General features: G+C 33.8%; 2 protein-coding genes and 1 long non-coding RNA gene across 3 annotated transcripts; 2 read left to right on the forward strand and 1 right to left on the reverse strand.

Annotated features, from left to right (window-relative positions):
• The first annotated feature begins 6,196 nt into the window (after positions 1–6,196).
• LOC132621658 (uncharacterized) lies at positions 6,197–6,943 on the forward strand. Its single transcript, XR_009575628.1, has 2 exons — positions 6,197–6,812; positions 6,904–6,943. It is a non-coding gene; the product is annotated as an uncharacterized LOC132621658 (long non-coding RNA).
• Positions 6,944–8,142: 1,199 nt separating this feature from the next.
• Positions 8,143–9,672, forward strand: LOC132621656 (S-adenosylmethionine decarboxylase proenzyme-like). Its single transcript, XM_060335998.1, has one exon. It carries the CDS (start codon positions 8,305–8,307, stop codon positions 9,394–9,396), a length of 1,092 nt encoding a protein of 363 aa, XP_060191981.1. The 5' UTR covers positions 8,143–8,304; the 3' UTR covers positions 9,397–9,672.
• A 1,784-nt stretch (positions 9,673–11,456) lies between these two features.
• On the reverse strand, positions 11,457–16,422 carry LOC132621657 (uncharacterized). The gene is made up of 8 exons (XM_060335999.1): positions 16,398–16,422; positions 16,206–16,313; positions 15,029–15,142; positions 14,698–14,940; positions 13,962–14,111; positions 13,443–13,540; positions 12,874–13,084; positions 11,457–11,887 (listed from the first exon to the last, which is right to left on the reverse strand). The coding sequence occupies exons 2-8, from the start codon at positions 16,294–16,296 to the stop codon at positions 11,802–11,804; spliced, it is 993 nt and encodes a 330-aa protein (XP_060191982.1). The 5' UTR covers positions 16,297–16,313; positions 16,398–16,422; the 3' UTR covers positions 11,457–11,801.
• Positions 16,423–17,579: the final 1,157 nt, after the last annotated feature.

The following is a 17,579-nucleotide window of genomic DNA, read 5'->3' on the forward strand; positions in this document are numbered from 1 at the left end:
CAAAATTTCATGGAAGGTGCATGAAGGACCAAGTAGGAAAATTAACTGGGGTAGTTGAATTTTAAGTTGCAAGTAAATCACATCACAACAACAATATTAGAGAGTACGTAGCTCCAGCTCATTTATTGTCCATGTCTCAACACCCACCGCTCACCTAACACCCTCTCGATAAGAAGATAGAAAAGGAGAAAAAGAAAACAATATTCAGCAAATTAATCATGTCCAAACAAATCTATCTCTGTTTCCACCTGCCAAACACATTCATTTGTTACAACTTTATGTACTAAGTATTAGTAATACATGAATTATTAGTTATGCAGGGATAAATTATGTAGGGTTTAGTTATTTGTGTATTTGTTATTTTCTCTTATATACACACACACACTCATAACTGGACACATTTTATTTATGTGGATTGTAAAATGATAATCAGACACCGTATTTGATGAGCTAGGTTATATGTATAAAAAAGTAAAATGCTTAGCTCTCTTCTTAACCAGCAACCAAACAACCCCTGAGTACTATATGTAGTCATGATTAAGAGCAAGAGCCAAGCAGAGGCGGGAGCCAGGATTTGAATCTTGTTAGTTCGAGGTTCTAATTTTTAAAGTTACTAGGTTCTAAATTAATAATTTGTACATATTTGAAAAAAAAAATTAATACAAATATATGGTTTGGACCAAAGCTATTGAGTTCTACCAAACTCATGCCCGAAGGACTAGCTCCGCCCCGGGAGCCAAGGCCTATCCTCAGCTGAGTCGAGGAAACCAGAGAGGAAACAATTTCTCTAGTTAATTCCTTGCCTTATTATAATGGAGGTGATTTGCTTATTATATGTCCGGTGTACAAAGTAGCCGTCTTAGCAGGGTTCCTGCTTTGGGTCGGGGAAGGGCCGCACCCTAAGGGGTATGATGTAAATTGTTTATCCTAATGCAAGCAATATTAGTGGCTGCTTCCACGGCGATTTGCTTATACAGTTGATCCAAGAATTTCTGCACTTAAACATGATCAGCTACTGTAGAATAATAGAAGTAACATTGCAGTTAGCTAGATGCTTCAGCCATAAAATCCTTCAGACACATTAACTACAATGCTCAACAAAGTTTATATTTTATGTTTGTGTTTTTGTATGAATCTAGCAAATTTTTGGAGAATTAGTTGCGTGTCGTGCAACTAGTACAAATAGTTACTACAACTTAAGCAAGGATTTATTCTTTGCCGAAATCATTTGGGGCAAGCATCTATGCGTCCACAAACATCTTTGCTAGAAAAAACAGATGAGTCATGATGAGTAGCATATTTCTGTTGCATGTATGTGTCACAACCCATCAGATATTACCAACACAATTAGCACACCCCAGCATGCATGAAAAAGTTTGGTAGTGGGATGACTCATTATTGTCTTCTATTGGACGTGCAGAATGCAGACTGATAACTGACTAATGCTAGTTTTTCATATAGAGCTGAAGGCAAAATGTGGAAAGGTGATCTCAACCGTTAATTTTGTTCACAGTATAAGTTATATAGAGACCGCTAGTATGAATATTATTTTATATTATTAAATTACTCGAAATATACTTTCAGGTAAACCTTCTTAAAATATAAGACTTTTGATTTTGAAAATAAAAATATATTATTTGCTGGTGTAAATTTTTACACTGGTAGTGTATAACAACAACAACATTTATACCGATATATTAAGAAATTTTAGAAATTGCTTATTAATATTTGATTAATTATTATTTTATACTAACTTAAGATCATTATAGGAATGGATAAAGTTACAAAATGTACACTTCTAAAAGTTAAAAGGAGACACATATACACAGAGTCATATTTTCAGATATACTCTAGATATATAGAAAGGACAATTTATGTTATTTTGTCCACTCTACATCAAGCTTGAAGGGAATCTAAAAGCCGCCTTTAGGTCACAAAGTAATCCCTGATGATGAGTATGGGCTAAAGTGGATCAAAATTCTTTACATTTACACTGGGATCTTTTATTATTTTCAAGACTTCGGCTATTGATCACTTGGACAAATCATCTATTGGGCCTAATTCGCTTAGCCCTTTCTCTTCGACCAGCCTAGCAGGTATCCTACTAGATTCGAACAGCAATATCGATCACCAGCCCAAATGAAATTAGAATAACTTGGAATCTAAAATTTACTTCGCATAACTTACAATATTATTTATGTATGGAACATAACTAAACTTTACAATAATTATATTTAGTAGCTAAAATATAACATATTTACTTCCTATAGCTACCACTTTTTTACCACTCATCTGATAACTTCCCACACCCCTAAATTTAAGCAAAAAAAAAAGTCCTTCTCTCCTATCCCTCTATATACACGCCATTACGCCCAATATTCCTTAATTTCCTCCAATTTCAAATCAGTTTTACAATAGTTCATATTCCTTGTATATCTCTAATTAACTACTTATTAATTTCACTCATAATTCAAATCTAATTCCCAAAAAAGGTAAGATTCTATACTAATTTTTACGTTTCACCGTGTATTTAACCTATATATTTATGTTGTATTTTCATTATATTTAGTTCGTTTGTATTTTTTAGTTCAGTTATTACAGATCTGTGACTTAACCAGATCTATATTTTATGTGCATTCTAAGTATACTTTGTATTGTTTGTTTTTTTCACACGTTTCTTCAGTTAATTCGTGTATATTGTTCTTCACCATAACTGTAATTTTTTGTAGTATATTTAACCATTTAAATACAGTCGAAATATACAGCAAATATAACTTAGATATATTCCATAAGCCCGCTTTTAATATACAGTGTGTTATAGAAGTTAAAATTTCATCTAAATACACTCCCAATATATGTAAAATATATATGAAATATAGTTAACAGTAAACCAAAATAAGTAGTACCTAACAGATCAGTCAAAATGCAACTAAAATATAGCCAAAATATATACGAAATACAACTATTAAAACATAAATCCAAAACAAAAGGTCAAATCAATTTATATAGAGTAGACTTTTCAAATCTTTTTAAACGACCAATATAACATAACATCTTGTTAGCTGTTTGAATGAGATATGAGATCAGATATGGAATGGGAGGATATTTGCGTGAACCAGGGAACATTAAAAACTGATTTTAATTTAAATTGGAATAGATTTTGTTTTCATAAATATAACACTTTCAGTTTTCTCAACATGTGTATTTCCGTTATATTTATCCTATATTTAAGTCGACGCGTCTACTAACTAAATATAGGGTCCTCCAGCTACGAATTGTAAATGTAGAAATGTAGTTATAAGTTGTTAGAAAGAGCTAAAAAGTAGCTATTTGTGAAAATTTTACATTTGGAATAGCAGTAGCAGTTGGCCCCTGTCCAGGCCCAAACAAATGCCCTTTGATATTATCAAGTTTCTTTTTTTGCATATAGTTAGCAGAAATTTTAGTTATACTCCTTGAATTATTAATGTCATTAAATATATAAGGACTACAAAATCAGATGATTAAGGATGGTATCACGATAAAGTTCTGAAAGTACCGTAAAAATGTTCGAATAGCATAGTCAACCAATAGCTGTTATTTTATTCAAGTGTATGTTTTTTTTTTCTTGATGAGCAAGTAATCATTAGCTGATAGATTGAGGAGCAAAGTTAGTATGACACGTTTGGATGTGTAGACTCTTTGCGGCCAAAGATAGCGAATCTCATCTTTAGAAAAAGTGACCATGTTTACTGAATTTTCAAACCAATCCCTGCTGGAATTGTCTACCATTTGCTATACATATTGCTAGTGTTGTCACTATCTTTTTTTTCTACGTATTTTATTCGGGAAAGGGTCAAATATACCCTTATATTATTGGAAAAGGATCAAATATAACCCTCGTTATACTTTAAGACTAAATATGCCCCTATTGTTATACTTTTGGTCCAAATACACTCCTCTCATTATACTTTGACACATACCTCTCATTTTAACGGAGGGATACGTGTCATCACCTATTTTAACTATGTGATTAATTAATTAAAATCTAAAACCCCTAACCCATACTTATACCCAGGAAAGCAAGCTTCAAAGGTTCTGCATCAATGGCTGTCAAGTTAGAAATAATAAACAAACTGTATACCAACAATAATGGTGATTGTTCCTGGTATAAGTATGGGTTAGGGGTTTTAGATTTGAATTAATTAATCACATAGTTAAAATAGGCCAATAAAATGATGACACGTATCCCTCCGTTAAAATGAGGGGTATGTGTCAAAGTATAATGGGAGGAATTCCATCTCTTTCCGCACACTATTGCAGACATGTCGTGCAAAAATTCATTCAGATTTCTCTGACCACCAAAATTTCCTCTTTTCCCTTTCCAATCATGCACATTTATATGAATTCAAACACTGAAATTTTTTTCCTTAAAAAATCACAAAATCAAAAGGAATCCCCTTCCAGATTAGCAAAACGTTGAAATTCCGTAGTACTTAATACTGTAGTAATGATTTGATTAAATTCAACAATCAGAATTTGAGATAGAATTCAGTTAACAATCATGGTAGCCATTGATGAAGAAGCTTTGAGCTTGCTTTCCCAGGTATAAGTATGGGTTAGGGTTTTAGATTTTAATTAATTAATCACATAGTTAAAATATGCTAATAAAATGATGACACGTGTCCCTCCGTTAAAATGAGAGGTATAATGTGTCAAAATATAATGAAAGAGGTATATTTGGACCGAGAGTATAACGGTAGCGATATATTTAGACCGAAAATATAATGAGGGTTATATTTGGTCCTTTTCCGAACAGTACAAGGTATATTTGGCCCTTTTCTGTATTTTATTTCTTCGCCAGCCTTCGTGGTATTCATTTGTCAAATTAATTTCAACCAAATCAATTGGCAGCAAACTAGCTTTTGATTACTCCTTCTATTCAAATTACACATTTTTCTTTTTAATCTGGTTAAAAAATAATGTCATTTTTTATAATTAGAATAATTTAATTATGGAGTATAAAATTTTATTTTACCCTTAATGATTTATAGCCATATAAATGTCTAAGGTTTATTTTAGACGACGACAAATTTCAAAATCTTTCTTTTTTCTTAAACTTGAGTCAAGTCAAATGATGTCATATAAATTAAGATGGAGCGAGTACTTTGTAACGAGTACAAAAATGACATGAGTGTTTTTATCTTCCTTGCTTGAAAAACGATATGAGATAGAAATGCTTGACATTATTACTGATAGATTGGTCTATTAGATTGAAGAAAAGTTCGAGAAACCAATGAGAGAAAGTGTGAACTTAATCATTTGCCTTTTGGTCATGTTAGGGGAAGAAAGACATGAGAAGAGAGAAACAGAGGATTTCAGGAAAAAAATATTTAATACTGTAATAAATTTCTTTTCTGTCCGAATTAACCTGTCAAGAACAAAGAAAAAAACGTGACCCAATTTAATCAAATCTTGTGATGCAAGAAGGATAAAAAAAAAAAAAAAGGCTAACAGCATATTATTTCATCTCGAGTATTAACGTCGAATTTCGCATTCCACAAGTTCATTATTTTTTATTTCTGTAGTCAATCTAGTACTAACAAAATACTATCATCCTTTCCTTAAAAAGAAATTTTTAAATGGTGTGAATCTTTTATCTTTTTTTTTTTTTTGTCCATCCTAAAGATTCATAAACATTAATTAGAAGGAAAAAAAATGAGTACCTTTGCAAGAAGCATCTAGGGGAGGCAAATCGGTAAAATAACATTGTTAAGTTTTTCCTTTTTTTATTTTTTTATTTTGTTGTGATGGTATCTCGTCTCGTGAATGGTAGGTAAAGAAAAAAGAAAAGGGAGAGATGCTTATGAGGAAGTTTAAACATAGACGTAAGTGTTAGTAAGTAGAATCTCAATTATATTAAACTATAATCTAAAGCTCAAAGTCGACATTCTTGGAAAATAGGCATTAGAAAAAGTCCTTATAGAATTTTTCAAAAGGTCCATATACAACCCACTAGAAAAGAGAAAAACCTAAAGACACTTTATATCCGAATTTGACTAAACCTATTCATATTCGCATTAGCATTTTATTCCCACTACTATTATTTTATTCCCATTCCTTTAAGTAAATTTCATTTTTAATCCCTCGAAAAATTCTAATTTTAATTCTTGTGTTAGTATTTACTAAGAACATTTTCAAATATACATAGATCGAAAGTCCATATTGCAATTGATTGGAGATTGATAAAGTGTCTTAACCAAATATTGCAAAAATCATAAGTAGAGGATATTTCAGGAACCAAAGTCGAATTTTCTCTTCTTTTTTTTTCTTTCTTTTCAATATATGGTTTGACGTGAATCATGTTTTACTTGATCACATCCCCCAACAACCAAAAAAATAAAAAAAAAAATGAAATTGTTTGGAGGGAGTGGTAGAGTCCAATCGAAACAAGAAGAAAACATACAGCTGTGTTTTTTGTATGTACTGACGAGTCCTGCGTTGTCACGACGCTCATATTACCACAAGAAATATACGTGGTCCACATAGTCTCAATATTTTCGCAAAAAAATGAGAGGTCACAAATTTCGCACTACACACGTGTCAAAGCCTCATTATACGCGCTTCCTTAGACCAACACCTCCAACCCTATATAAATAGGATCCACACGTCTCCATAATATTATGTGCTTCGCTCTCTTCAAAAAAAAAACAAATCCTAGACCTAATAATTCTCTCTTCCCACTTTGCTAATATTCTTTGATTCATAAATTCAAAGCTTTGTTCTAATCCCCTTTCAGATCTTGTTTATTATTTTCATCGTTGATTTAACCAGTAAGTCTTTTTTTTTTTGTTTGTTTCTTTTATGATTCTTGAATTTTGTGCAACTGCTGACATGGTTTGATTTTTAATTTGTGTTTTATAGGGTTTGATCAAAGAAGGTTTCATTGAAGGAGGTCTCTCTGCATCAACTTATAACACCAATTTTTGTACGTATAAATTTCGTTACTTTATATTCATCTTCCTGTATCGTTTTCTTGATAATGCTTGCCGTTGTTGTGATTAAAGTTCTAATTTTACCTTTTTACCTCTTATTTTGGTAGAATATCCCCTTTTTGTACGATAAATTCCTTGTCATCGTGTATAGAATTGATTTCTTGTTAGGAACTTGTTTTGTCAACTTTCATAAGTTTTATATGGATTCTTGAACCATATCAAAGGTTGAACCATATCAAAGGCCTCTTTAACAATTTATTTTTTCTTTTGATGTTACGAAGGCCCCTTTTTTCATTTATTTTTTCGTAAAGAAAATAGTTATGACTGTTAAGATTTGTCTATGGAAAATTAGTGTTTGATTTTGTCTTTTGAAGAACACATATCAAATCTGTAACATGAGTTCTTTTTCTTATGGGTGAAATCGACAGAATAAAACTGAATAAACCTTTAGATGCTATATACATATTCAATTTTGGGAAAATTATTTTTGGTTTGTCTGAAGAGAACATATCAAACCCTGAAAAATGAGTTTAATTTCTTATGTCTGAAATTGACAGAATAAAACCCGTTAAACCTCTAGATGCTATTATACATATATAATTAAAAAAAAAAAAAAAAAAAAAAAACTTAACAAGCTTCAAGGACTATTTGATATAAGGCAGCTTTTGTGGTTCTGTATAGAAAAATCCATCTTACAAACAGTAACAATAATTGGTGGCTTTGATTAAAGATTTAATAACATTTGTTACTAGCCACCTTAATCAGTTTCGTTGTTTAAGGGGTTATATCATATTTGTTGCTGATCTATTTGCTCGTTGTGTTTAACTATCCATGAAACTATCAAAGGCCAAACTTCTTAACTTTTCTGACCATCTTGTTTCTTTTGATGCTCTAAGCAGGTTTTGGGAATCGATGTGCTAATGGAATCCAAAGGTGGGAAGAAGAAGTCTAGCAGTAATTCCTTATTCTACGAAGCTCCCCTCGGTTACACTATTGAAGACGTTCGACCTGACGGCGGAATCAAGAAATTCAAATCAGCTGCTTACTCCAACGTGAGTTTATTTATCCTTTACCTTATGTATCTAAGTTGTTTGTGGTCTTCGTGTATACATACTGACTGTTTGCTCTGCTATGTTTTCTTCATATGCAGTGCACTCGCAAACCATCCTGAGATTTCCCGTGATCTAGAATAAACCACCAGAGGTGGTTCTAGTAAATAGTAGTTTAAATTTTAAAGTTCTGTTCTTCTCAACTTTTTTCCTTCATCCCTCATCCTCGTTATACTCTCCAAAAAGTAGTAGTCCTTCCCGAGCACTCTCTTTCAAGCAAGATGGAATTGCCGGTTTCTGCCATTGGATTTGAAGGTTACGAAAAGCGACTTGAGCTTTGCTTTTTCGAGTTAGGAAACTCTTATGGCCCTGGATTTGGTCTAAGGTCTCTCTCTAAAGACCAGCTGGATGAAATTCTGACACCTGCTGCATGCACCATAGTGTCTTCATTGGCTAATGATGAAGTCGACTCTTATGTCCTTTCGGAGTCTAGCCTCTTTGTCTACTCTTACAAGATCATAATCAAAACTTGTGGCACCACTAAACTGCTGCTTTCTATCCCGCCCATTCTTAAGTTAGCTGATGAACTTAACCTGAAAGTGAAGTCTGTGAGGTACACTCGTGGTAGTTTCATCTTTCCCGGGGCTCAGCCATACCCACATCGCCACTTCTCCGAAGAAGTGGCCGTGCTTGACGGATATTTTGGTAAGCTTGGTGCAGGCAGCAATGCTTATATGATGGGTGATGCTGATAAACAACAGAACTGGCATGTGTATTCTGCTTCAGCTGAATCTGCCGATGCCAATAATGTGAAACCAGTTTACACACTCGAGATGTGCATGACTAAATTGGACAAGAAGAAGGCATCCGTGTTTTTCAAGACTCAATCAAGCACTGCTGCTGAGATGACTGAAGTTTCGGGCATTCGGAGGATTCTTCCAGAATCAAACATATGCGACTTTGACTTTGATCCTTGCGGTTACTCAATGAATGCTATTGAGGGGTCAGCAATTTCTACTATTCACGTGACACCCGAGGATGGATTCAGCTATGCAAGTTTTGAAGCAGTGGGTTATGATTTCAGAGACTTCAACTTGACTGGAATGATTGAGAGGGTGTTGTCCTGCTTCGGACCTGCTGAGTTTTCTGTGTCATTGCACTGTGACACTCCTGGGAAGGAACTTTATACCGACTCTGGCCTGGACATTATTGGATACGCGAATGGAGAAAAGACTACTGAAGTGCTTGGTGAGGGAGGATCACTTACGTACCTCACATTCAGTAGCGGTGGTAGCTGCGGATCCCCTAGGTCAATCCTTAACAACTGCTGTTGGAGTGAGAACGAGGATGAGGAAATGGAGAAGATATATTAATGAGAAAATTTGTTTATTCTCCTTTTTAGTATGCAATACTATAGTCTGGTATAGATCCAGGCATGCAAATAATGTTTCTTTGTTTTTATCAAGTCTGTTAGTAGTATCAGTTTTTGGTATTTGAATTCAGTCCTGTGGTATTTTGTGTCATGAAATAAACTCTCTGCTGAGTTGATGAAGCTAGTAGCTTTATAAAGTTTGGTATTAATATTCAGTTGTCTGGTATGTGTAATAAAACTTTTCGGAGACTAATAAAGAATATTGTATTCTATGTTTTGATGTGTCCTTGAACATTCAGATGCAATGTTGGTTACCTTCCACCTTGAACAATCTTCAGTAGAAGGACACTTCCCAGATACAGGTTGTCTTATGAACTAAAACCTTGTGTATTGAAATGGCTTCTTCTATCTACTAGCAATAGCACTTGAAGGTTTGTAGTATTAATCTGTTAGTTTAATTGTGAGGCACACCCAGTATAATAGTTGTAGTCTGTTTCGTAAAGTTCGTTGCGTTTGCCATTATCAGTTTGCCCGTTGTATTCCAAGATGTCTAGAATACTTCTTAATGTCCTTTTCTTTAATTCGTCAAAAGATATACTTCAAAAAGAAAAAGATGTGCTAGGTTTCACTTCACTGTACTTCGCATCTAAAAACTGAACTTACATAAAATATCATAGAGAAACAAAATGCCCATATCATCATACTCTTGAAAATTATACTAGAAAAAATAATATCCAACTTAGTGAATAGGTTCCATTGATAAATAGAAGAAAAAAAAAAAAAAAAAAGGAGTCAATTTTATTTGATTTAATAGAATTCGTGATTATATTTGGAAATAAAGAATAGTTGATGTTGACATGAGCCCATGTCTCCATCTGGTGATGAGCAAATCAAAAAGCATAAGAAGGTGCTTTCATACAGGTTTCTCAATAGGAGCTTTTCCCATTAGATATCTGGGCTTACCACCCTCCTCAAAGAAGTGGAGTAAGTTGGAGTGTCACCAGCTGATGGACAAGATCACACATAGAATAAAAAATGGCTATGCTAAGCAACTTTCCTATGCTGGGAGGCTACAAGCCATTACTGCAGTACTATTCTCCATTCATAACTTCTGGGGAGCTGTCTTTATTCTTCCTCAAAGTGTGTTGAAAGAGGTTGGTAGACTATGCAAGGATTACTTATGGGGAGGCAAAGAGGAAAGGAGGAAAATTAAACAGGTCTCTTGGGATAAGGTGTGTAACCCTAAGAATGTTGGTGGATTAAACATTAAAGGATGTAGCCCTTGGAACATAGCACCTGTTAGTTAACTTCTCCATGTGGACACTGTTGAATTTGCTTATGTGTTGCACAAACTGCAGAAACTCACCTGGACTTGTTTGCAAAATGTGCCTAGACCAAACAGTTGAGAGATGACCTCTCTAGTTGGTTGGGCATTCAACTCAGGCTGGTGATATGAAGATGATCTTGGAGAGGATTACGGGAAAGCACTGGAAGTAGTTTATGGAGGAGATTGTAGCGGCTACATGGGAGGCAATTGTCTAGCATACTTGGAGGGCTAGGAACTGGAAAATCTTTAAACATTAAATTGTACATACTGAGGCAGCTTTGACACAGATCATAAGGAACATGTAGAGAGACTAAACCTGCTTAAGCATAGGAGGAAAGCTGATAGTTGCAATAGATTGATACAAAGGCTACTCTGTAATTAGTTTTATAGTGGAGGCCTAATTTTTCCTCACATCACCCTTCCTAGAAGGTGGTTGTGAGATTAGGTGTTCCCTTGGGTGTATTTGTTGTTACGGTAATTCTTTACGTTGGTTACCAAGAAAAAGCCAGTCCGTCATTAGCAAATTTTCCAAGTATCAACAGAGTTAAGTGCTTGAAAACAGAAGCGAGCAAAAATTTCACAACGTTTGTGAGATGGTAGTCAAAACTTCTGCCATCAAAATGTTGGCGCTTGGAACCTTCTAACAGTTGACAAATCTTAGCAAAACTTGCAGGCTTATTGACCAAACTCACCAGAAAGTATCGCTTTAAGATACATAGAAGGAGAGAATGCCATAGTAGAAAAAATAAAATAGTTTTTTATTTCCCTGACCCCGGGGAAAATCAGCCAACTCTAGGCTGAGATGTAAGTGAAATTCCTACCATTAACAGCATAAAGCATAAGCTTCGGTAACAAAAATTTTGCATCTAGCCCACTACAACGGGAACGGGAACTACATACAAGAAAAATAGCTCATCTATACTCATCTCACGCGTATCACATAACCTTATCAATCACCTCTGCTGTTAGTTAAGCTGGTTCTCTTTAAAGAAGCAGAATTTGAACTTAATAATTTCGAAACCGGTTCTCCTCCGGAAATTTTTTGTAGCTTACAACTCTGTTCCGGAAATTTTCTTTGTTCAGTAAGGTCGAAACTTTCTTGCAGCCCTCAACTGTTGTATCCGCTTCTTATCCTGCTCAAATTTGCTCTGCAGCACCATGATCTCTGTGCATAATACAAATGCCAACAATGATAAGTTACAAACAAAAGAAACAGAAATAACCATATTGAGATTCAATAAGGGAATTTATTGGAACTCAAACCAATGAGAAGCCAATTAGAGTAATATAGCAGTTATCAAATCATGGCATGTTCTTTAGAGGACCAGATGGATCAAGGAAATTTTTAACATTACTAGGCCAACATAACGTAATAAGATCAGGTTTACATTGACTCAAATTCTTTATACAACGTAATGTTCATAAAATCATGAAAAGGGAATCCCTACTGAGCCCTTGATGGGACTAATGACATAAAACAACAAATAGAATAACAGAAGAGAAACCATTGGTTTTAAAACCAGCAAACATAGGCAGCTTAATCAGTCCAACTTTTATGCAAATGAAAGATGAACCACAGTTCCACGATAGAGAGAAAAGGACTAGAAGTTCCATGACAGGAAAAGTTCACAGCCGTGATCACACACCGCATATATACAGGTAAGACAAAGTGAGTGCATGGACAACTCGATCTTGAAAAGAGAAGATTACAAGAACAAGCATGTGTGAAGGGTAACTCTTTTTCTCTCTACAATAAATTCTTTCTCCATAAAAAAGGGTGCACTCTTTAAACTAAAACAAATTGATGCTGCTTTTTCAGGTGGTTTTCAAGAGGTCAAATTTACTGATGTTTCAGGGATTATCTTCTCATTTCGGCTATCTTCCATGAATGACAGAAAAAATTGCTAAACCAATTTTATAACAAGTTTCCAAAACACAGCTGCCTTTTCAAGCATCCTAATATTGACTAACTTAGCTATGACACTTCCCTTCAAGCTTAGACACCCCTTCATGAGAAAATGTAAATACCTTTTCGTTATTTGATTTTCTGATAAATTTAAACTTTTGAGAATATTTAATCGAGGGAAACAAAGTCAGTTGGATATATGGACGCAGAAAGTATTGACAAAGGTAAAGATACAGTAAACAGACCGTTTCTCTTTGCTTCTCTTTTCTGAAACCGGTAGAAATCTAATCCCACGTCTTTATTTTTCTTTTTGGCCATATTATCCATAACTGCAGCCTGAGAAACAGAACCAACTGCAATTCCAGTTTCAGAATCCGTAGTCTTTTTCCTGCCTTTGTGATGTACAACAACGGTCCATCCATCTTCTGCAGCAAGGGCTTCTTTTTCTTTCTTTTCCTGTATGTACCAGAATAGAAAAAGATGTCAGGGTAAACATAACTTGAACATGCTCACCACATATACAACCTCTAGACTGTAAGAACATGATTAGTTGGCGGCAAGTAAACAAAACTTCTATGACATATCAGTATGAGGTGGTCACCAGAACCAACTTCATCAGCAAGGCCACAATATAAGTGGAAAAATATTTAAAGATAAGTCTTTCCAATATGAAAAAATAAGCTATTACTACAATGAGAACTTTTCCAAACCACTGATATGAAAAGGCTCATAAACACCCAAGCATTCTACACATACTCCAAAAAAGGATCATTAACAGCAATAAATGACATGATAATCTGGAAATCTGATGTACCTGTTCCTTTTTCGCCTCGTAGTCAGTTATAAACTCATCAATCCTTTGTTGCAACACTTCTAACCCTGGCCTATTCTGATGATAATCAGCAACCCATTCTGCACCAAGAAAAAAAGGAGATTTTCTATTTATCAATGTATAGATAAATATACAGCATTAAAAAATCATTTATGTAGTGTGTGCAAGCTAGCTTGGACACCAATATTATCCCCATTTTAAAAATTAAAAAAAAAAAAAAAAAAATTCAATTCATCACGTCTAAGAAAATAGCTGGCCAAACATTGAAGTAAAACCAGGCATGTATGAATCATGTCTCGAAATAAAAATAAAAAGAAATATTCAACAACAAGAACTTATTAATTAGCATACTTGATGAGGCAAATCTCATATCAAAATCACAACGAATATAACACTAGAAGCAAAAAGTATTTCGTTTATATTACTTTTTTGATATAATATTGCAGTTTTCCAAATTACAAAGCAACATGTATTTCGTTTATATTATATAGAAAATCATACTTTTCATTCCTTTGGAGTAATCCTCGTCCCCTGAAGATAGTTCATAAATCTCTTCTTCTTTAGCTTGTTCTCTCTCCACTGGAAAATTATCCTTAGCCATTGAAACTGGACGATCCTTCTCTACAACATCGTCGGCCTCTTTTAAATTGCCTAGAGGAAATAGACAGTATGGCAGGAAAAAAAAATCAAATATAGATCTTTAACATAAGATTTTTTCACGATCATACGCATCAAACGACTGTCACTAAATCAAAATGCATGATGCTCTTGGGTATAACTGTTATTTATGACACCATATGCGTTTAACTGAAGCAATGTAATTCATGTCAATTGATAAAAGTTTCATGTCACTACCTTTCAGCATTTAGAGTATTAAAGTTTATACTATATGGTTTAAAGTACTATACGTTACTACTGCGATTTCCTAAAATAATTCACAGTTTCCTAGGAGAAGTATGTGATTTCTTACAGTTTCCTGGAAATAAATATTTTAGGTATTGCAATCAGAGCTCACTTCATTATGTTCAAGAGTAAAACTTTTCAGAAGTTTCAATGCTGCATAACTAGAGACATTAAGGCATGCTAGCAAGTGCTACAGACTGCCTGGTTGCGAGAAAGTTTATTGACTCGCGTCACTTGCTTCACATTTTTCAATACCTTAGATATTTTAAATTTGAACAACATGATTAAGAAATCAGAGAGATAAACATGCAACTCAAGAATATTTTTCTTAAACCTCTTTGTCGTTTAGGGACACCGTCAGCTTCAGCTTTTCCAGCTCTCTTATCACTTTTTCTCTTCTTTTTCCTGGATTTCCTTGTCTCCTCATTACCAGGTTCACTCGATATGGTATTTTCTTCACCAATTCCATCCTCTATTTCATTAGATTGATTAACTCCACCACTTTCAGCAAGTGCGTGATTTTTCCTCTTCGGCTTTGATGATTTGCTTTTCTTCTTTTCGCCATTACTTGATTCATCTGCTAAAAACCTCAAATAAATCACCCATACAAACCAACAATTGATGCTCACAACATAAATTATTAATCAACTTTACCAATTCATTACCTTTATGATATGAGAGATGGCATTCATCTATCTCATCCTTGCTTCTTCTATTTTGCATTTCCAATTTGTTCTTCTTCCTTTTCTTTTCTTTTGTTACCTTGGGAAAATTTTCCTCTACAAAGGAAAAAGTCATCAATCAGCATCTATATTCAGGAAACAGAGATAAAGTAAATAAGTATTGGATGAGTGAAGAAGCACAAAAGATCCTGGTAGGCACATTTTTCTTTCAAGTTTATCCAACTTTCAGGATCCTTACTGTCACATCTTGTCTCATTGACATTATAGACAAAGTTGAACCCTAGATCTAACATAATTGTCCTTTTTGGGTATCAAGAGTGTAGGATTACACTGGGTATGTTGTTGTTGTTTTTGGGTATCAAGAGTGCTGATGATTTTGCATAAAAGACAATATCCTGATTAATATTCATGTGTGCAGAGTGCCAACAAAAAGACATTAAGACTTTCATCTAGGGGAGATAGGGCCATATTGCAGCTGAATGTATGAATCAACCAAAGTTTCTTCATAAGACAGCCTCAATATGAATAACTGAATTAAGTAAATAGATAAGCTTCACAGCAATGGATAACTCCCAAAGAATATCTGATGTGAGCAAGGAATAATTCATGGTTATGGTCAATGCATTGCCATAATGATTCCCTCAGTCTGCTGTTTCTAGTTCCTTGCATTTATAATACTAGCTAACGAACTTATTATGGCAGTTGACGGTTCACAGGTTCCCAGGGGACGCAAATTGATAAGGAGATGGTCGCTGAGCGTATTAGTCTGTTTGATATATAAGACCTGTCTACTGATGGAGTATACTATGAAAATCAAAAGCAATTAAATTATGCTTTCAACATAACCAACAAGATGCAGATCAATTAAGTTTTCAACCATTTAGGTACCCAGGCAGCAGTAGTTGGAAAAAAGGTATCTATAACTCAGAGAAAAGAGCTAAAAATCTAATACCTCTCAACAGTTAAACAAAGAATTTTTTTCACAGACTAGGTTGAATATGTATAAATTGTTCCCTTTTCTTTACATATAGGTAATTGCCCAACAAGATACCAATGAGATTCAAACTAAAAATGTGGCCTTTTTGCCTCTTGGGGTTTATTAGTTGGATGAAAAAAAAAGGGGGTTTATTGCAATGAAAACCTGTACAGAGAATAATACCATTTTGAACAAAGTTAGAGTTCATTGTTTGGGAGTCTCCATCTTTATTCTTCTTTTTCTTTAGCTTCTTCTGCAAGTCCTTAGCTCCCATCTTTCTCTCCCAAACGTCTGTTAATGGATACCAAAAATATTAGGAAAAATATTCTTTATAAAAAACAGGACCTTTACCATAGAAAAGAAATTCAATTGTACTAATAACTTGTGCACCAATATTAACCAGAAGCCTTAAAGAGAACTGTTGGACAATCTTTTACAGCCGCCAAGGCACGGAGAGGTCTCTCAAAGTATAAAGTTTGAGACTTGTGAGAAACTGGAGAATGAAGTGCCTCATAAAGTTTTAATTACAAGACTTTAACCCCCTCCTCTTCCTAACATTTAGAGCCCGTTTGGCTCAGCTGATTTAATTAGCTGATAAACATGAAGCGCTAATTTTTTTTATGTGCTGAAATAACAATAACAACATACTCAGTATAATCGAATACGGGAAGGGTACAGTATACGCATATCTTACCTCTATCTTTTGACGGGTAGAGAGGTTGTTTCCGGTAAAGAAACTAATTTAATAAAAAAGTTGTGTGTTTGAATAAAAGTGTTGAAACTAATAATAAGCAGTTGAAGTGTTTGATAAAGAATGCTAATAAACCCTTTTATAAAAAGGCTTAACTGCCCTTAGAATTATTTACATTAATAATGTTTACAGGATTTAAATTGCAGATACATTCAAATACAAAAGAATTTATCTCAATTTATTTTAATACAAAATTGATTATATAAGATAATTTTTTATAAATAGTTTATGATAAGCTATGATATCATAGTAAGTTATAATATAATAATTGATAATTTGAAAAAGGTTTGTTATCGAAAAAACAGAGTCAAATAGTACGAAGAATCATTGTGTAAAAACAACTAAAATAGAGAAAAGCAAACACCCCTAGAAAAATTATGAATATTCTAACAAGAAAAAAGGGTTAGATAAAAGTATCATATCATATCATATATAGAGAAAAAGAAAGAAGACTTGATTTTACTACTATATTAGAAGCACCAGTTTGGGCACTTCGTCGTCCGTTTGTGGGCTCAAAAAAAAATTATGGGCCCACATATTTTAAACAACAACTACTAATATTTTAAAAAAAAAATTGTGAGCCCACATATTTTAAACAACTACTAATATTTAAGGAATTTTTACTAGTTATAGCTTCTTATAAGACATATTTAATGATAATAACTGTCATTTTATTTATTTATATTTAGTAACTAATTTACTTTTTTTATTTAGCATTTATAACTACATCAGTAAATTACAGTTATTGGTAAATATACACAGTTAAATACACTGGTAACTGACCGTATTAGACGCTACCATATTCC

The sequence above is a fragment of the Lycium barbarum genome, chromosome 12 (genome assembly GCF_019175385.1).
Source record: "Lycium barbarum isolate Lr01 chromosome 12, ASM1917538v2, whole genome shotgun sequence".
In the NCBI taxonomy this organism is placed as follows: Eukaryota; Viridiplantae; Streptophyta; class Magnoliopsida; order Solanales; family Solanaceae; genus Lycium; species Lycium barbarum.

Excerpts from the sequence above, each read along its gene's own strand:
- LOC132621657 (XM_060335999.1), bottom strand. The coding sequence starts at position 16,296 with ATGGGAGCTAAGGACTTGCAGAAGAAGCTAAAGAAAAAGAAGAATAAA. Across the intron at positions 13,541-13,961 it reads TTACTCCAAAGGAATGAAAA|AATGGGTTGCTGATTATCAT; the intron begins GTATGATTTTCT and ends TTCTTGGTGCAG. Across the intron at positions 13,085-13,442 it reads ACGAGGCGAAAAAGGAACAG|GAAAAGAAAGAAAAAGAAGC; the intron begins GTACATCAGATT and ends TGGTACATACAG.
- LOC132621656 (XM_060335998.1), top strand. The coding sequence starts at position 8,305 with ATGGAATTGCCGGTTTCTGCCATTGGATTTGAAGGTTACGAAAAGCGA.